At 34.9% G+C, this 22,102-nt stretch overlaps 1 protein-coding gene across 1 annotated transcript in view; it reads right to left on the reverse strand.

Annotated features, from left to right (window-relative positions):
- SAMTOR (S-adenosylmethionine sensor upstream of mTORC1) overlaps positions 1–22,102 on the reverse strand; it is an 87,303-nt gene that overhangs the window by 44,350 nt on the left and 20,851 nt on the right. Inside the window, exon 3 of the mRNA XM_026012176.2 lies at positions 10,141–10,311. Within this exon, the coding sequence (XP_025867961.2) occupies positions 10,141–10,311 (171 nt within the window). The remainder of the gene's footprint in view (positions 1–10,140; positions 10,312–22,102) is intronic.

Below are 22,102 nucleotides of genomic sequence, written 5' to 3' on the forward strand. Positions count from 1 at the left end.
TGTAACAAAATAAAAATTATAATACAAATTGATGGTCAAGCATTCCACCAGTTTAAATTTGTCCTTTCCCCTTTAATAACTGATTCTTCATTGTCTGGGTTAGACGTGTCTATGTTCAGTACGTGCTAGTATGAAATTTATCTAGATTTATCTAAGATCTGAAAATCGGTATTATACGCATGGCATCACTAGTAAAAATCTGCATAGGACTATCCTTAGTCATGACAGTTACCATAGCAATATTTTGACACTTTCATATTCAAATGCTGTGATAAGGAGTTACATTTATCAAAATGCAAGTAATTTAAGAAAAAAATGGCAAAAAAGTAGCATCACTCTCCAATACCCTATATAAAATTAGTAAATGTTTTCTGAGGTTCAATACCAAGAAACCAAGTTATCCCAATTGACTAGGCAGGATAGTACGAACTAATGGAAAAATCCATTCTCTGAGTGTAATCAGTAATTTCAAGAAGTTAAAGAAAAAAAAAATGGACCAGAAAGACTTATCTACAAGTGACGGGAAATAAGAGCAGAGCTTTTAGGTAAAGTAGGTCTTTTGAAGAAGTACTAAATAGGAGATTTTTTTAAGAAAGTGATCCTTCTAAGGATAAGAAGGAGGTGATGATTAAAGTTGTAGCACTAAAAATATGTTTTATTATTCAACCCACCCAACTCTCTCCCCTCCATACACACATCTTCTCTTCCTTGGCTTTAGCCAAGTGCTGCTCACTTTTTCCATTCCCCAGTTTTGTTAAAGCTGTTGTATTTGCATTAAAAATAAATTCAGGGGGCACTGGGTGGTTCAGTAGTTGACTGTCTGCCTCTGGCTCAGATTGTGATCCTGGGGTCCTGGGATCGAGTTCTGCATCAGGCTCCCTACAGGGAGTCTGCTTCTTCTTTGGCCTGTGTCTCTCTCTCTCTCTCTGTGTCTCTAATGAATAAATAAAATCTTAAAAAAAATAAAAAAATAAATACATAAATTGTTACATTTTTATTTCAGTGATTCAAGATAATAAAAAATTTACCCTATAGACTAAAATGTACAAAATAAAGTATGTGTTGTAGTCACTTGGGTAGAACTGATCTTAATTGCCCTCAAGGCTTCCTATCTTAACCTTTCTACGCCCTTTCATACTTCTCTTAGAGTACCGTTACTCTATAAACTTCCAATGAAAGATCCTCTTAATCTGTATCCTACTGATGAATATCCTTCGAACTCTTAGGTTCACTGTAGCTTAATTTTCATCCCTGTTATATGTGAGCATTCCCTTAAGTTCCAAAATGAACGTTTTCTCTCTCCTCTTTTTATTCTACCATTTTTCTCCAGACTGATTTTGGTGATATTCTGTATCTCCAGATAGTATCACGTCATTCCACCAACCAAAAAAATTCCCCAAGGCAGAGGAGACTTCTGTATCTATTTCCTGATTTTTGAATTCCTTTCTTACCTTCAGACTCACATTTTCAACAATAAGCAAGACAGTAATAATCAACATATGCCTGTTGAATTCATTAATTTAAGGAGTACTTCTTGGGAACCTAATATGTGTTGAAACCACACTAGGAGTTGAGTTACCCAAAGCATGTGAATATTATCTTCACAGAGAGAGAAACCATGAACAGAATCAGGAAAATACAATGTGTTAGAGCAAGGGTTTTTTTAAACTTTTAGTCTCAGAATACCTTTGTACTATTAAAAATTACTGAAGACCCCAAATAACTTTATGTTTATGTGCGTTATATTTATTGATATTAACTATATTAGAAATTATAGCTGAGGGGCAACTGGCTGGCTCAGTTGGTTAAGTTCCTGACTCTTAGTTTCAGCTAAGGTCATAATCTCATGGGTGGTAAGAGTGAGCTTAGCTGGGAGTCTGTTTGAGGGATCTCTCCCTTGCCTCTCCCCCAAATCACAAACACACATATGTTCTTTCTCTCTAAAATAAATAAATAAATCTTTAAAAAAAGAAGTTATAGTTGAAAATTTTTAAATTTACTCAAAAATAACAATTATATATACATTTTTTAAAAAAGAATCTATTTTCCAAAATAGAAAGTTTAATGAAAAGAGTCATTTTCCTTTTCTCCACCCCCCCCTTTTTTTTTTTTTTGCAAATTTCTGATGTTTAGCTAAATGGAAATAGCTGGGTAATCATCATGACATCATGGCTTCATTTTAGTATGCAGCAGAAGCACTTTTTGTTTACTTTTCATCACATGGCATGTTAAAAAAACAATTGCTCAGGAGTTCAGCTTAATTTATATCTTTCACTACTTCATCAATGACAGTCTTAAGTGAAACTGTCCTTTTGTGAAAATTTTGAGCTTATGGTAAAGAATACAATGACTATTAATATATTTTGGTGCCATGCTTTGATTTGTGCTAAGATGCTAGCAACTTTACCTACCACTGCTTTTGAACTATCAGTACAAATGACCACACAGTAAAAAAAGCAAATATCTTAACATTACCATGGAAATAGTTTGAATTCACAGCTCTTCCCAAAGGGCCTCAGAGACTCCTAGAGATCCACAGACTACACTTTGAGATCTGCTGTGTTAGAGAAGTATGTGCCTTGTTAATGATACCAAGTAAGCCTAGGAGTAAAGGAAGTTCTTCCTGAGAAAGGTTTAAGATTGTGTGTAAAGATAAACAGCAAATTTTCAGGTGACAGGTGTGAGTGATGAGTTGTGAGAGAATGTTCTAGGCAGAAGGAATAACACCAGGCAGGAGCTGGAACTTTACATGAATAAAAGGGAGATCAATCTTATTGAGTTGTACAGTTAAAAAGAAAAAGTACTGAGAAATGAAAGAGACAAAAGTCAATCATGAAGGATTTTTTATGTTAGCAGTTTGGATTTAGTCACAAAGGAAAAGGGAAATCATTGAAAAACTTTAAATAAGAGAATATTATCAGGTTTTATTTCTGAAAAAATTCTCAGGTTGTACTGTAAAGAATGGATTAGAAAAAAACTGGAAGTAGGAGACTGTGCAATAGCCCTTGCAGGAGATAAGACTAGAGATAAAAGATTGAAGCAATATTCAGAACTTAGAACTGATAGTAAGACTTGTGACTAAACTCGATATGGCAAGTTAGATAGGGGAGGGAGTCAAGAATAAATCTTCAAGTTTCTGGCTTGGGCATATAGATAACATTTAATGAAACAGGGAACACTGAAAGAGGAGCAGATTTAGGTGCTTCATAGAGCAGGAAAGGGGAGAAAATTAGCTCAGTCATGATATCTCACAGGCATAAATACAGAGATGTCTAGCATGCAACTAGGTATCTGGACTTCAAGTAAGAGAGCTGAACTGGAGATACACAGATTTGCAATCACTGGCACACATGTGTTAACCAAAGCTATAAGAGTAAATTAAGCTGTCCTGGGATGATACGCTAAGTGTGAAGAGTAGAGAGCCCCAGGGCCAGCATTTAAGAGACAGGCTGAGAAAGGGAATGTATTGCTATTAGGAAAACACACGTAAATGGGCTGATAAAAGGACACATTCTTACAGCACATGAATTATGATGAAGACAGTTTTTAAAGACAAAATTGCAGCTGTAAGAAGTATATGGAAGAAGTTGATTGTTAAGAACCACCAAATTACTATTAAGACTCATGAGATAATATATAATGATAGCACATCCTTCTGACACTCTCACAAAATTAATAACATTCATTGATATTTGTTTCAGAAGAGTTTTAGTTAATTCATAAGAAAATAGTAATTTGCTAGTTAAACAAAAAATACAACTCTGTTTCCTAACTTATCTTTCTGTTCCCATGATCCCATGGAAGTCTCATTAACTTTATATATTTTTATTAGATCAAATTAGATTCAATTCCAGTTACTAAAATAATAAACCATCTGGTTTAGATGCTAAATGTTTACTAGTTGAGAACATCGTACACAGAACTACATTAAGAATTTTATAAACTTAGATTTATAAGCAATTTTCTTTGCTGTATGTTTTACTCAGGAAGCACATTTACTTTAAGAATTTCTCGAGACAATTTTGTTTGGTAGAAAACATTTTGTAGTCATCATTTTCCTTTATATACAGTCAGGTTACAGAATTCTAGATCACAGTATTGTCATGATGATTTGCCAATTGAGCTGTTATCCAAATTATGTTTTGAACTTATATAAATAATCTTCACTACTTTCATTCTCAACATCTAGTACTTTGCATCATTATCTGAAAACTCAGAGCTCTGGGGTTTTTACATATAGTTCTTCCCATTATTTTTATAGCTATAAGCCTATATAGTATTATTTTATTTTTATAAAGGAGGCTTAGGAATGTTAGATATTTCTCCAAGGTTATTCTCTAAGCCAGTGCTAAAACTGGGAAAGGAATTATCTTTCTAACTTTTTAGAAAGGAGCAACTGATGCATGGATTATTTGTAGTCAGCTTATTCATAATTTTCAATATACATATTTTATTTTATTTTTAATTTTTCTTAAGATTTTATGAGAGACAGAGAGAGAGAGAGAGGCAAAGACACAGGCAGAGGGAGAAGCAGGCTCCCTGTGGGGAGCCTGATGCAGGACTTGATCCCAGGATCCTGGGATCACGACCTAAGCTGAAGGCAGATGCTAAACCACTGAGCCACCCAGGCGTCCCTTTGATACATATCTTTTAAACCAAGAAAATCTATGGAGGAAAACTTTATAATGTGGAATTGGTAATATACCTTGTTTCTGTAGAAACAGCTTTAAAACATTATAATATACATGACATTAAATGGGACCTAATATTTTGATATTACTAGAACTCCAAATCTGGTATATATAATTATAATTTATTAACATTTCAGTAAGATAAATGAAGAATTTTAGTTTCAGGTTCAAATTTGTATTTGTATATATACTTTGATTAATATGTAATACATTTCAAAGTAAAAGCAAAAATCATTGAAAACCATAACTGAAACACTTAAAATTTTTTATTTATATACTGAATTATGTTCAAAAGACATTTAACTTCTTCCTTTACCACTGTAACACCTTTTATTTACAAGAATAAGCTTCAATATTAAAAAGCCCAAGAAAATAAAATAAATGAACAGTAAAATTAAATAGAAACTAAACTAACTAAAACTTAAGGAAAAAAAGAATAGTAAAATGGTGTTCAAAATCACTATTTAATTGTTATAAACTAAACTCCCCAAACTGGCATTAATATGTCTAATTGGGTTTTCTTTAGTGTTATTTTCCCTCCATCACAAACTTTATATAGCCAATATCTTACATTCTAAGGCAGAAAGGAGATACGGCCTATAAGTAAGATTCCTGGTTTAACAGAGACCATCCCATTAATAGTCTTTACAGTCTTGCCTTTCACTCAGTGCCACCACCTCTTCTTCCTTCCTCCTTTTCTCTACCAGTTAACCAAGTCTCAAGTAGATAATCATAAACACATGATTCTGCTGCTTTAAAAACATCCTATCTTCCTTTCTTTCATCTGTCCTTCCACCCATAAAGCATGTTAAGTCCCTACCCCAAGAACTATAAATATGAAGATCCTTAGCACTGAAAAGAGCTCATACAATAATAAATTCTTCAGATCCCAATACTCGAGTGAGTAAATGACATAAACAGTAATTCTAAAAAAAGGAAATAAAGAAATGATCCTATTGCCTGCGCTAGCCTTAGCTGCTAAGATACTTAAGAGTCAAACTGTGGTTTGACTATTTACAGCAAGAGTAATGGACATAAGTGGCAGATGAGTTTCATCTCTTAATACTGACTAATTGGTAATGGCTTTTTAGGTGCTGTGTAAAAAAGACCCTAAAGCCAAGTACAGGATTTGCAGGAAAGATCCAATTACCTTCATTTATCATGAATTTTGGAAAGTATAATGACAGCATGTATGCCATGTTTCAATGCCATGTCAAGTACTAGAACTTCATAGAATGAATTTTATTTTCCTGATTTAATATGATTTTCCTTTATTTTATAAATTTACTCTTCCTTATGTATTTATTAGAAGTGCCTATTAACCCAGGATGCCATTTTATTCCAACACATTAATAAGGAGTAAAAAAAAAGAAAGAAAGAAAGAAAGGAAAGAAAGAAAGAAAGAAAGAAAGAAAGAAAGAAAGAAAAGAAAGAAAGAAAAGAAACGAAAGAAAAGAAAGAAAAATAGTGCTCATGAGTCTTGACAAAGTGGACACTCATGTTGCTAGGAATAATGGATTTAGTATCATATTTTCTGGAAAGTCATTCAGTAATATGTACAAGTGCCTTGAGTCACTCAAAGTCTTAAACTCAGAAATCTACTTCCGGAAATCCATCCCAAGAACACAAAAATTTAAGCACAAAGAGATGCTTAATTCAGAGATGAAACAACTGTGAGAAAAAAAAGTACCCAAATGTCCAATAACGTATACAAAGCAAGATCCTTTCCACTATATTATCCTTCAAAAAGAGGGCATTACATTTGAGTCCTTACAAAGTCTGCATTATTGAGCCCTCTCAACTTCTTTAACCAATAAAGTACTACTTGAGAAAAACAGCCCAAAAATGACTTCACACAATGTAGCTTAGATGTTCACTTGTTGAAAGGCAGATGATGAACCTGACCAAAAAGAGGGTGGGGAGCAAAAAATTTAGTACAGATTTGGTAATTAGATACAGAAGTACAGTTTTACAGTTTTAATTGGTAGATGTTTTCTTATAAAGATCATATTAAACAGAAACATCGTGAGACAACTAGATGAATTCTCCAGTTTCTCACCTTAGATTTGTTTCCATCACAAGCAACTAAAGCATAACTTAACCCCCAAATACAGATAATAATACAGTCATTATCTAATCATGTTTACATAGTCAGGAACACATCAATTTTACTTTAGAATAGGTAATGGGAAGACGGTTCAGTATCTTAAACTACATTCTGTTGGCCTCACAGCACAAATTAGAATTGATCTTCTGGAATAGACTGAAGAACTGGTATCAGTTTTTCCCTTAAATGTTCAGTAGATTTCACCAGTGAAACCAACTCAGCCTTCTCTTTGTGTTTTGGAAAGCCATTCATTATTGATTAGACTTCTTTAATACATATAGACCTATTCTGATTATCTATTTCTCCTTGCGTGAGTTTTGGTAGATTATGTCTTTCAAGGAATTGGTCCATTTCATCTAAGTGGCATAGAGTTATTCATTACATTCCTATGGTAAATAAATAAATAAATAAATAAATAAATAAATAAATAAATAAATAAATAAATAAAATCTTTAAAAAACAAACAAACAAAACAAACAAAAACCTAAACCAGAAACAGTAATTTCTTGACTCTGGCAGGGTAGAGTTGGCAAATCCACTCCTTAAGAAACTACAAAACCAGACACAATCATCAAAAACAACCATTTTGGAACTCAAACAAAGGCAAACAAGTTGAGAAGTGTTTATTCATGAAAACAAGCTGATTCTAGGTTCAGAGCAGTGAGGATCTATGGTGTTTTTGCCTAAAGCCACTCATCACCCCCACCACTTGCTCAGTTAGTATGGAAGTTCCTCAAGGACAGGGTTGGCTATGAAAAGCAGCATCTTCGCTGCTGGAAGGGGCTAACTTGATTGGGACTAAAGAGTAAAAAACCCACAAAGAGCATTGTCAGTAAAAGTAGAAAATAGAGAAAGTCAGCAGCTATGCTAGTCTGAGGTTGTAGCTTTGGTTGGGCTGAGCTGCAGACTGGATAACTAGTAAGAAATTTAACAAGAAAAATCCTGGAAGTGAGAAAGGCTACTTAAGGTCTCCACATAGCCTTTACTGATCAGGAGCCTAAGTGAACATGCAAAGGAGATCAAAGCGGGTCTGGGAAAAAGTAATTGGTCAGGCAGACTTGAAAACTACCTAAGTGTTAAAAGCACTCCCCAATCAACACACCCACTGGCAGAGGGTGGAAGCCTATCTGGCTTGAGATATTTGAGTACTACAACCTGCGCTATCATTGACCACTAAGATGTGCAGATGAACTCTAGGAAACAAGTCTAAAAAATAAAAATAACAATACAATACAAACTGCAAGGAAGGCAGATCCCACAGATTAAGCCTAAGCAAATTATTAAAAAACCATCACCACCATCCTCCTTGGGGGAAAATCCAAAATGTGAGTTTCTACAATATAATGTCAAAAATACATTGGGTGGCTTTTAACAACAACAACAAAAAAATGTAAGACAAAGAAAGATAGGAAAGTATGGTCCATACTCAAGAAAAACAGCAGTAAATAAAAAATGGTTCTTAGTGAGCTCAAATTTTGGATTTAACAAAGACTTCAGAGTAGCTATTATAAAAATGTTCCAAGAATTAAAAGAAAACATGTTCAGAGAATTAAGGGAAAGTCTAATGACAATGACTGAACAAATATGGTAATCTGAATAAAATAGAGACCATAAAAAAGAACCATATAGAAATTCTAGGGTTACTATTTCCCATATGTACCTTTGATAGCAGCATACCTATATATTTTTTTACACTGTCATCATTTAAAAAATATTCAAGAATATTCATTACACCTGAGTTACAGGATGTTCAGTAAGTCACTATGTTTTGTAAGCTCTGTAGTAACTTTTGATAAAAGGTAAAGAGAGATGCCTTATCCTTTCCTACTGAACTAATCAAAAATATGTGAATTAATTTTTAAATGAAATTGCTTACAACTGACTAGATATTATTTTCAACATGGTGTAAAAGAGTAACCAGAGGTAATTCTATGTTTGATACCTACAAATTTAAATTGTTAAGAGGCTAATCAATTGTATTTTCATGGTTAGCTCTTAGTGTCTATCAAGAATGTTTTTTGAATTATTCAAGTTTAGCATTTTCAAGAGATTAAGAAAGTTTTACTTGATATTACAAATCTATTCCGGTATAAGTTATATAGAGAATTTTAACACTACCAATAAACTAGATTATAATACTTTTTCTACATATATATATATATGTAGAAAAAATATATATTTTATGCCCCTCCTCACCATCACCCCAGAGCCAATGTTATTGTTGGGTGTTTGTTGCTCTTTTTTTTTTTTTTTTTTTCCTTTGGGGGAGTTTATTTCCCAGTCAGAAAAGGAGAAGCCTAACCCTTTAGGCTCTGGAACATCCTAGGCCCAGGCCTAACAAGGGAGGCGGGGGGGGGGGGGGGGGGAGGCACAGGGGAGGGCTCCGACTGTGTGGCTTGGTCCCACAGCTGTCCTGGCTGGGTCCAGGGACAGCCTGCCGGGGATAGTGGCACTGAACCTAGGGGCAGAGGTGGCAGGCCAGGGGGCCCAGAGGACGGCACATGTATATTTTTTCTACATATCTATACATTTATATATATATAGATATATGTAAAATGCAATGAAATACTATTCATCCATAAAAAAGAATGAAATCCTGCCATTTGTTATAACAAGGATGGACCTCGAGGCCATTATGCTAAGTGAAATGGGGATATAAGTGAAAAGAGGATGTAAAGTACAACATGATGACTATAGCTAACAACACTATAGTAGGCAGAATTTCATATCAACAATAAAATAATAGGAATTGGTTCTATTAATAATCCATTATTCCTTGTGATTATTTTTTTTTAAATTTTTTTAAAATTTTTAATTTTTTTTATGATAGTCACAGAGAGAGAGAGAGAGGCAGAGACACAGGCAGAGGGAGAAGCAGGCTCCATGCACCGGGAGCCCGACATGGGATTCGATCCCGGGTCTCCAGGATCGCGCCCTGGGCCAAAGGCAGGTGCCAAACCGCTGCACCACCCAGGGATCCACCTGGGTGGATTTTTTAGTTAGCAGATACCACCTTTAAATTAAACACAGTTTAAAATGGGTTTTGCTATTTTGATTCTTTGTATTCCCCTAAGAGTAATTATTACAACATTTAAGAAACTATTCTTTCTCATTTTTCCTGAACACAATGTTATAGAACCATTAGTTTTCCAGATATCCCTTAAAATTTTATGCTAGTTTTCTACCTAATAATATTACAAATGTGCTTTTTTTCAGCCTAATCTATTATCAGGGGAACAAGCAAATGGCCCACTACTTGTGGTAAATCATTATACTACTTTACATTATTAATACAGCTATCCAAAATAACATTAATAATTGGAGTAGAGAAAGTATACTTACTCAGTTATAAATTCAGGGTTTGTAAAGCTGAGGTTGGTTAAATGACCTTCAAGTTTAGAAGACTCATGTGAATTTAAGGCTGGAGTGGTCTTAGTGGCGAGTACAGCTCTTTTTTCATCTTTTTCAAGTGCTTTTCTCTTCCCACCATTTTGGAAATATTCTCTGCATACACTACAAGGCAAAATGAAATTATATTTTAAAACACTAGGTATAAATATAAAATAAACTGGAAAAGCATTAGCCTTTGTTAAAACGGGAAACTTTCAATTATAAATTCTTCCTTTGAAAATATCACAGAGGTAAGTTTGAGCACTCTGTAGCACTTTTAACTACCATACAACAAAGCATAATATAGATTATATTTAATAAATAAAAGTATGTTGGAACGCCTGGGTGGCACAGCTGGTTCAGCATCTGACTCTTGGTTTCAGCTTCAGGTGGTGATCTCAGGGTCATAAGATCGGCCCTGCATCAGGCTCAGTGCTCAGCACAGAGTTGGCTTCAGATTCTCCCTCTTCCTCTGTCCCTCTCACTTGTGTGCCATCTCTTTAAAAAATGTTTTTAAAAAGTATGTTTCCAGGGGTACAGATGTGCCTATATGTTTTGCTGAACTGTATTCTTAACTAAAACAAAGTTCTTCCAGAAAAGCTGAGATAACTCTGCTATTCAATCACAGCATATGAAAAGAACAGTCATTACAGTTAATTCTCAGCCAGCTTTGCTCGTAGTAGACAGATCTCCCAATAGCCGCTTCCTAGATCCCTGCTGGTTTATGAAAACAAAGTTGGGCTGTCAACATATTAAGAATCATTAATTTTCTTATTTCTCTGAGAAAAGGGAATAAAAATCTAGTTCAAGTAAAAATGGTACTATATCATACAGGTAAACACAGACAACAGAAGTTTGAACATAATAGTGGTTTTTATAACACCTGGAAATTATTCTTATCCATCAAGAGATCATTCCTGCTTCTCCCAATTCTTGCACTACTAATATGAAGATTTTTTGAAGATGTATCATTCTAAGCTCATACAGTTTAGAACTTATCAGGTTGCTATCCAGAATCAGAAACTGATGACTGATATAACCTTATAATTTTCTTCATACCTAATATAATTTTAGAGTGAATACAGTAGGGTACCATTCCTGGGTATGTAATAGGACAACAAACATGAATCTCAGGATCTCTCAAGTATTTATTAGCTATTGAAGCCAGGAATCTTAAGGTAAAAAAAAGACTAATAAGACCTAGCTCTGGCCCTTGAGCTTACACTGTGATAAGAGATACACAGGTGAAAACAACCAATATTATTGTCAAAGCTTTTCTTTTTAGATTCTGTTTTTAAAAAATATTTTATTTATTTATTCGAGAGAGAGAGAAAGAGAGAGAGAGAGAGAGAGAAAGGGAGGCACAGATCCAGGCAGAGGGAGAAAGCAGGTTCCATGCAGGGAGCCTGACATGGGACTCGATCCCGGGTCTCCAGGATCACACCGTAGCCTGAAGGCAGCACTAAACCACTGAGCCACCTGGGCTGCCCTTCTCTTTAGATTCTTAAAACACATTATTAGTATATAGAGCTCATACTCTGAACAAAGCTAGACTATTTATCTCCATACACACTGGTGAATTTTCAGAAACATGGCAAGAAAAATAAGAATTGAAGAATTAACTTAAAAAACTGGTTTCTACAAGTATAACTGTGGTCTAAGGGAACAATGCCCATATCACCTCACACTTACAGGATGCTATTCATTTAACTTCAGTTTTTCTCAGTAATGACTATTAGGGAAAAAAAAAGACTTCCTTAATTTTTCCTATGTAGATTTAGCTTTAAATCTCATACATAGGAGTTGAAACGCATTCCTCATAAATCAAATATTTATTAAGCAGTAAGAATAGAAAGCCTCCATGTGCCAGGCACATCTATAATTGAAGAAATGATTGCTGCCCTCAAGGAGCTGAGATTAGTAAAGGAGACAATTATACAACTATAAAGAAAATAAAATTGATAAAGATAAAATATAATTGATAACACAATCAGTAATATATGCTGACTTTAGAAATATAAGTAGGAATCAATCAGGCAAGGAAGAATGTTAGTTTGGGAGGTAAGTGCTGCCCTGGCAGAAAGAACAGCATGAATGAAGGCACAGAAAATAAAAGCAGCATGGATCCTGCAGAGATGGACGTCTATTCAAGATATGTGAAATGTAAAGTGCCGAGCAATGGATGGGTGGACTCACAAGTAAAAAGGCCCTGAGGCCAACACAAATATAGCGCAGAAACGTAACCTGGTGACAATGGAGTGATAAGCAAGCTTCAGATCCAGCAGGACTCAAAGGGGAATTTAGAGATACTGTCTTTAGAAATCTAATCTAATGACAGAAAGTGATTTAGTGATTTCCTGGGGGTGGCACTAACTGCAAAAGTATACAAAGGAGCTTTTTAAAGTGATGGAAATACTCTGTATCTTGACAGTGGTGGTAGTTAAAGAAGTGTAAACAATTGTCCATATCCACTGAATTGCACACTAGAATGGGTGCATTTTATTGTATATAAATTAAACCTCAGTGAGGTCAATAAAAAATGTAGACTTTACAATGTTGAAATGAATACTAAAAATAATGCCTCTACAATATGTAACATTTCACTAAGGCATGAAACATAAGAATCAAGAGCTTGCTTAGCTTTCTATTAGTAGCACCATATACAATAGCTGATATTCAAGAATTTTTTAAAAATTTTTATTTATTTATGATAGGCACACAGTGAGAGAGAGAGAGAGGCAGAGACATAGGCAGAGGGAGAAGCAGGCTTCATGCACCAGGAGCCCGATGTGGGATTCGATCCCGGGTCTCCAGGATCGCGCCCTAGGCCAAAGGCAGGCGCCAAACCGCTGCGCCACCCAGGGATCCCTCAAGAATTTTTGAATTACAAAAATTGCAATTTTATATGGTTCAACATCATAATTATCTAGAAACTTGGCAGCAAAATACTTAAAGGACTAGAATTCCAGATTCTCATAAAATAGCAGTCATTTAAATTCTAATCCTTCTGCATACCGTCCAAAGACAGTATATAGAATACATAGATCTTTCAATATATAGATCTTTCAATGGAGCAAATAAAAACACATATAGTTCATGCCTATGGCATAACTAGGAATCAGAATAGCACTTCATTTAACATGTAATTGGAAAATAAAAATCAGAGGCCAATTGAATTGGTGTTGGAGCCCCTCAAAGCACAGTCTGACGAGTCTATAAAAAGAGGGGGTCTTACAACTGCCAAAAACCAGATTAACACCAGCTAAGATATACTACCCGAGAGAGGGATCTAACTCTGAGTGGGGAAATTTTAAGAAAAGATTTGGGACACTGTGAATCACAGCATTAGCCACTGGAAGGTCAAAAGGACATATACACAGACATATACAAAAGAATCTGTTACCAAAAAGGAGAGCCTTGAAAAGATTCCTTCTCTGCGAGAAAAGAGGCACTTTGGAAAAAGGAGGTATCTTTGGAGGTTTGGTGACAAAGGAAAAAAATGAAGCAATTAAGGATAATAAGCCCGCTGACATGTTATGATCTACACATTAAAAAATTGTAAGTCAGACCAAAAGAGGACGATATTTATTAAAGGAACTATACTTTTGTTATTTGTAGCAATCAAGCATGGTTCTTTGGAATTAAAGAACAAAGTAACTCACCCAAACCCCTACCTACCCATCTACAGACACTCCAACATAATAGACAAATACAAAGACACTCAATGAACCTGGAAACCAAACAAGGTTCTATTAGAAGGGAAGAAAAAATAATCAGAACTTTTCAGCAAATGAAAATTCTCAAAAAGAGAACCAAAAACAGCCATAAGAGAAAAAAAAAACCTGTCACATTTCATTATTAATTACATATAATTGAGGAAGCAACTGCAGATATGAACATTTCAAATTTGAAATAAAAACTGAGAACAAAAAGGAATAAACAATGGAGAGATAGAAGATGCAATATTGTCATGAGGTTGGTTCTTCCCAAATTTATCAACAGATGCATTACAATCCCAATTAAAAATCACAGCAAATTATTTTGGGGATACCAACAAACTAATTTTAAAGTTTATATGGAGAGGCAAAAGACCCAGAATAGTCAATACAATATTGAAGAAGAACAAAGTTGGAGAACTGACCACTATCTGACTTCCTATAACCTACTATAAAGTTATAGTGATCAGAAATGTGTGGTGTTGGTGAAAGAATGGGCAACTAGACCCATGGAACAAAACAGTATAGCAACCAACCCACACAAATATATTCAATTGATTTTTAATAAAAGAGCAAAGACAATACAATGGGGTAAAGAGAGTCTTTTCATCAAATGGTGCTGGGATGGTAACTACATACTAAAAATGATCCTAAACACAGATATTACACCCTTCACAGCAATTAACTCAAAATGGATCATAGTAAAACACAAAACTCTAAAACTTTTAAAGGGTTTTATAAATTTCCTAGAAGAAAATCTAGGTGACCTTGGGTTTGGCAATGCCTCTTCTGATACAACACCAAAGTCAAGATTCATGAAAAAAAGAATTGAGAAGCTAGACTCCATTAATATTAAAAACTGCTATGTGAGAGGGAATGAGAAGACAAGCCACAGACTGGGCAAAAGACAAATAAAAATACTTGCAAAAGACATAGCTGATAAAGGACTGTTATCTGAAATATACAGAGAACTCTTAAAACTTAACAATAAGAAAACAAACGACTCAGTTTAAAAACAAGCAAAAATACTGACTCACCAAATAAGATACAGAGATAGCATATAAGCATATGAAAAGATGCTCCAGGTCATATGTCATAAGGGAAATGCAAATTAAAATAGCAATATACTACTACACACTAATAGCATAGCCAAAATCCTGAACATCAAAACCACCAACTGTTGGTAAAGATGTGGGGCAACAAGAACTCTCAATCATTGCTAATGGGAAAAAGAGATAAAGTTGCTTTGGAAGACAATGTAGCAGTTTCCTACAAAAAGTAAACACACTTTTACCATACAATCCTGCAATCACACTCCTTGATATTTGCCCCCCAAAATAAAAACACACTTCTACACAAAAACCTGCATATGAATGTTTACAGCATTTTATTCATAATTGCCAAAACTTGGAAGCAATCAACATGTCCTTTTGCAAGTGAATAAAGAACTTGTGGTATATCAAGACAATGGATTATTACTTGGTGCTAAAAAGAAATGAGCTATTGAGCCATGAAAAGACATCAAGGAACCTTAAGTGCATATTAAGTGAAAGATGTTAATCTGAAAAGGTTATATACTGTGATTCCAACTGGATGACATTCTAGAAAAGGTAGAACTATGGAAAGAGTAAAAACGTCCATGATTGTCAAGGGTATGGGGAAAAGACAGAATGTGCAGATAAAGCAGAGAGGATTTTTAGGGAAATGAAACTATTCTGTGTGATACTATAATAATGGATACTTGTCATTATACATTTGTCAAAATCCACAGAATATAAAACAGCAAAAGCAAACCCTAATGTAAACAAACCATGGACTTTGGATGATAGTAATGTGTCAATGTAGTTCATCAATTACAAACGTATCACTCTTGGTGGATGTTGCCAGTGGAGGATACTGTGCATGTGTGTGGCCAGGGTGTATATGGGCATTGTACTTTCTGCTCAGTATTGCTGTGAACCTAAAACCACACTAAAAAAATAAAGTCTACTTGAAAGGGAAAAAAAAACCCAGTTCAGAATAGATACCATGTGCCTTCTGATGTAATACACTAAGAACACAGTATCACCTATGTAATATTCCTGCTAATATGCTTCATTTCAATCTAATTACAAATAAACCATGCAAATACAAATTGAGAGTCTATAAAACTTTGTAAAATGTCCATGTCATAAAAGATAAAAGAGAGAGAGAGAGAATTCCACATATGAGTGAAATCATGATATATATCTTTTCTGACTTACTTTAACTACAGAGAACAAACAGGGTTGCTGGAGGGGAGGTGGGCAGGGGGATGGGCTAAATGGGTGATGGGTGGGGTGCCCGGGTAGCTCAGTCAGTTAAGCATCTGACTTCTGCTCAGGTCATAATTTCAGGGTCTTGGAATCAAGCCCCATGTCAACTGCCCACTCAGCAGGAAGTCTACTTCAGGATTCTCTCTCTCCCTCTGCTCCTCCCTCAGCATGCTCTCACAGTCTAAAATAAATAAATTTTTATGGGATGCCTAGGTAGCTCAGTTGGTTAAGTGTCTGCCTTAGGCTCAGGTCATAATCTCAAGATCGAGCCTCACATTGGGCTCTCTGCTCAGTGGGGAGCCTGTTTCTCCCTCTGCCTCTGTGTGTGCTCTCTCTCTCTCTTTCTCTCAAATAAATAGATAAAATCTTTTAAAAAATTAAATAAATAAATAAATCTTAAAAACCTATTCTTTAAAAAATAAAATAAATGAGAGATGGGTATTAGGAGGGCACTTGTGACAAGCACTGGGTGTTAAATTTAAGTGATAAATCACTAAATTCTATTTCTGCAACTAATATTATACTAAATGTTAACTAACTAGAATTTACATAAAAACTTGAAACAAAAAAGAAAGAGAGAAGGGAGAGTTAGAGAATTTGCTCAACTAAGTGTAATGATACACCCTGAAGTATTCAGGAATGAAAGTCTTGTGATTTCTGCAACTGACTCCCATACAATTCAGCAGAAAGTGAAGGGAAAAGAAGGGGGAGGGGCTGCAGAGAAAATGGAAAGAAGATACAAAATAAGACTAAAATAATTTTTTTTCAGAAGCTGAAGGAAAGAAAGTGTGAGTCAAGAATTTTTATCTGGCCAAGCTGTGGATTTTGTAACAAAGCTATAGAAAAACAGCTTTGGGTACGTCAGAACTCAGGGAACATCACAGTTGGAAGCATTTACTTCTGGAAGATGAACTTCATCCATGAGATGATTGAGAAAGGCTGGTGAAGAGATTGGTAATGAATAAAAAAGGGAAACTTTTTAATACTGAAGGCCACAATTTCCAAAGAAGATGTAACAGTTACGAATATTTGTGTGCCATTTATCAGAGCAGCCATATTCATAAAGCAGAAACTCCATGAGGTGCATGAAGAAACAGACATAACTAACAATAGAGAACTTTAGTATATAACTCAATCAAGTGAATAAATACTAGGCAAAATTAGAGAAGCTGGAGGGAGTAGAATAAAATTTATCTTATCTAGGTAACAAACTTTGCTTTCTAATAGAGTATAGCTTCTTTTCAAACGCACATGGAATATTCACAAGAGTTACCAATATGCGTGTATTATGTCATGAAGAAATTCACAGCAAGAGCCACAGAAAAAATTACAGATGAAATCATCCAGTCACAATGCAATAAAAGTAGAACAAAATGAAACAAAAAATCTTTCACCTATAAATTTAAATCCATTAATATAACTCACTATATTTACAAATTTAAAGAGGAAACTCATATTCATTTCCATAGATGCTGAAAGGACACTCAACAAAATTCAACACCTATTCCTAATAAAAACACTCAGTAAGGGAGCCCGGGTGGCTCAGCAGTTTAGCGCCACCTTCAGCCCAGGGCATGATCCTGGAGACCTGGGATCAAGTCCCATGTCAGGCTCCCTGCATGGAGCCTGCTTCTCCCTCTGCCTGTGTCTCTGCCTCTCTATGTGTCTCTCATGAATAAATAAATAAAATCTTAAAAAAAAAAAACACTCAGTAAAATAAGAATTGGTGAATATTACCTAATAGTAGAATTATACATATACATTAGCCCCAAAGCCAGCAATATTTTAAGTGGGCACACACCACACACACATTATTGCTAAGTGAAAAAAGGCACAGCTATGTAACAGACAAGAGAAAAAGTATTAGTCAAAAGAATTGGAGAGAAAAAAATAAAACTCTGTATATATTCATAGATGAGTTTACCTGGACAACCCAAAAGAATCAATCAGAAACCAATACTAACAGTACAAGAATTCACTAAAACAAGATGTAAAACATAGAAAAATCAGAAGCCCCTCTCTATATACAATATACCTATATTATACACACATATATTAGTAACCTGTCTGAATATATAAAGGAAGATCACATGTACAACAGCAACAAAAATATAAAATACCTAGGAATAAATATAACATGAAATACACATAACCAGTGTTCAGAAAACCTTACAATACTTTTGAACAACTCAAAAGCAGACTGGGAACAAATGGAAAGATCTATACCTTTTTCATGGACATGATGATTCAACATTACAAAGATGTCAGTTTCTCCAGTTATTAAAAAACTTAATGTAAATCCAATAAAAACACAAACTTTTACAGATTTAATTAGACCAGCTGGTTCTAAAATACTTATGGGGAAAAAAAAAAGAACAGCTAAGAAAACCCTGAGAAAAGAGCAGGTGGTGGGGTAGGGGGAAGATGTTATAGAATAACATGACAGAGACAATGAAACAAAAAGTCCTAAAACAGAACCAACTATAGCATATAGTTGGCCAACCTGGCATAATGTCATGTCAAATCACTGCAGAAAAGGGAGATTTTTTCATAAATAATATTGGGGGAAATGGATAATTACTTGGGAGGGAAAGTTCGATCTATCTTTCCCAACACACACCAGAATGAATTCCAAACAGGTCAGAGAGCTAAACGTAAAAAAAAAAATGATATCATCCAAGTACTAGAAGAAAACTAATGAGTAAATGAGTGAATTACTGTTAGGAATTCTTATAGTCTGGCAATCAGGAGAGCTTTTCTAAAGACAACTGAAATCTGGAATCAATAAAAGAGGTATATATCTGATTACATAAAAACAAAGTCTTCTACATGGTAAAACAAAATCCTGCATGGCAAAGACATAAAGAAAAAGGGCATATATCTGTAAATCATATAAAAAACTATGAAAAAATCAAGATAAAAGAAACCAAAAACCAATGGGGAAAAAAAAGTCAAAATATGAACACATAACTCACCAAAAAAGGGCAAATCATTTTTAAATATATGAAAACATACTAACCTCACTCACAAGAGAAAACAAAACCACAGATACCAGTTCCCACATATCGAACTGGAAAAACTTTATAAGGTAGGTGAGATTGTGAAGAAACAGATATTATTGTTTTTTGCTGGTGGAATTATAAAATATTTTAACCTTATCTAAGGTTATCTACGATGATTTGACAATATCTAACAAAATCACATATATATTTACTCTTTTACCCTGCAAGTCCATATACAGTATTCTACAAATACACAATGCCAAAAATTTAAAATGAATATGCACCAGGTTATCTCCATTATAGTACTATTTGTAAAAGGAAAAACTTGTAAATACCTTATTAGAATGAGGAAGATATCTATATACTTGTGATTGGTTAATTTATGTTGTCAACTTGACTGGGCGAAAGGGGTACCTGGATATCTGGCCAAACATGATGAGTGTTTCTGTGAGGATGTTTCTGAATGAGATTAACATTTAAATTAGTAAACTGAGTAAAGCAGACTGTCCTTCACAATGAGGGTGGGCCTCATCCAATCACTTGAAGGTCTGTGTAGAACCAAAGACTGACCCTCCCCAGAGTATGAAAGACTCCTCCTGCCTGACTGCCTTTAAATGGGGACACTGAATTTTTCCTGCCTTCAGAGTCAAACTGAGACATCAGCACTTCCTAGGCCTCAAGCCTACCAGCTTTAGGACTGGAACTACACCACTGATTCCCCTGGGTCCCCAGCATGTCAACTCATTCTGCAGATCTTGGGACTTGTCAACCTCCATAAGCACGGGAGCCAACTCTCTGGAGAAAACTGACCAATACGATACCAAATAGTGATCTCTAAGACATACTATTAAGTAAAAAGGAAAAGAGTATATACATGTCCCACTTGAACATAGACAAGAACAGGTGGATATATGTGTGTATGTGGATATGGTTAATTCTGAAAAACAAAACAAAACAGGATAAAACAAGAAACAAATGAAGAAAATGGATGGGAGCCTTTTCTGAATACAACTTTTTATAAAGTCTTGATTTCTGAACCATGTAAATATTTTATAACATTTACATTCCCACAAATTAAAATAGGGGGAAAAACCCAATAAAATGAAAGTGAACACAACCCTATATAAAAGAACTATTTCAAGTAATTTTTAAAAAGTTGTCTTGATCCTTAGTGGAATATGTTCCAAAGACAAAAGAAGTTCAAAGAAATTTTAAATTTCACCCAGTTTACTGTTAGAAGTAAAAATGGCATTGTAATTTTCCAATCATTTTATGTGAACTGTAGAACAAAGCAAGTATATTAATGTTATTCAGAACTAAGTCCTTCAGCAGCACATCTAGTACCCAGATCTTAATTTAATTTCTAAATGCTATTTCCCACTAAAAGAACTCTGTGAAGAAATAGTTTGATTCTAAGTCTTGGACAGCAAAAGTAAAGGCTCATTTTGTACTAGATAGTAAGAAATTGCTCATAGGCCATGTCCGAACACAGAAGCTAGCTTTGAAGGGGCTCCCCCAGCTATCTATAGAATAATTTGAATATCCTCTCCTCCCCTCAAAAAAAAATTAATAAAGACTGGTGGAAAGACTGAATAAATAACAATGCAGGAGGCTACAGTGATATCCCCAAAATTTTTAAAACCTCAAAACCAAAAAACTTACTTGTCACAATTGGAACTAATACACCAATTTCTTAATTGTGAAAATTGCTAAACAGAAAGAATTAGGTATATGTATATATTTATTTTTACCCAGCCTTTCTGGTGAACATGTAATCATTCCCTGTTCATAAGGAAAAGCTTTTATTTATAGAAGCTAGCAAGCACAAAGAAACGATACAATTTGACAAATCATTTTGCAACCCCAAATTAAACAGTGTATTTAATAAACAGAAGTAAACTTGTTAGCTAAAAGACTGTCAGGAGACAGGACTGATCCACAGGCCAAAATGTCACTCTACACATTCCTTGCTAATTGCAAAGGGAAAACATAAGTTTATAATGGGAGGATCACCTTAACCAAATGGCAAAATTTAGTATCTCTACTGGTAGAATAACCTGTGATAAGAACCTGCTAATTTAAGCAATAAGAAGTGTGCAGGTTCACCTCACAGATATTTTGGTAAAAATAACGTTAACTGAATCGACACTTTAGATCCCAATTTTAAATTATAAGAAATAAAGGAGACTGAAAAAGTAGTTAAATGGCTCCATGAGAAAAAAATCAAATAAATCTAAAATAGAAAACACAAAGTTAGTTTTGGTTTAGGATACAGACAAATACAACAGGCCCCTGGTTATGCTGTTAATAGGGGAAAAAGGACTATACAATCGAAAAACAGTGTTTTAAAAAGAAATCAAGAGAGCTGATGATACAAAAGGTCTAAAGGAACTAAAGAAAGGCCTAGATGAGAAGAGATCACAGGCACTTTGTACATTTGTTGAGAAGGTACATGGGCAGCAAAAGATCAAGTCCTCCATAGTAGAGGCGTTTTGTTTGATTAAAGAGAAACAGGCAGAGCATTCAGTGGTTGCTTAGAATGGTGTGACAGACTGGAATCTTTAAGAAACCCAAACGTAGAGATGTTCTCCTTGTTCCATTACTGCATCCCTCCCGCCTCCTATAGGTCCTGATTTTGAAATATGAAAAAGGCAGTAGGGGCAGCACTAGAGGCTCAGAGTGGGACTAAAAAGCAGAGAAATTCTTTGCACTTTTCTAAGGTCCCAGAGTCTTGCTTGACTGTAATATACATAAAACAGGACTCACCCTCAAAGCAGTTGAAGCCAGAGGTGAAATCAAACTATGTAATCGAGTTTCAACTCAGCTTAACCGACGGGATCAAAGTTGTCAGCCTCTCATCCTAGCAGACTGCTAGGGCAGGGCGGGGGCGGGGGCGGGGGGG

This window comes from Vulpes vulpes, chromosome 7, assembly GCF_048418805.1.
Source record: "Vulpes vulpes isolate BD-2025 chromosome 7, VulVul3, whole genome shotgun sequence".
Taxonomy (NCBI): domain Eukaryota; kingdom Metazoa; phylum Chordata; class Mammalia; order Carnivora; family Canidae; genus Vulpes; species Vulpes vulpes.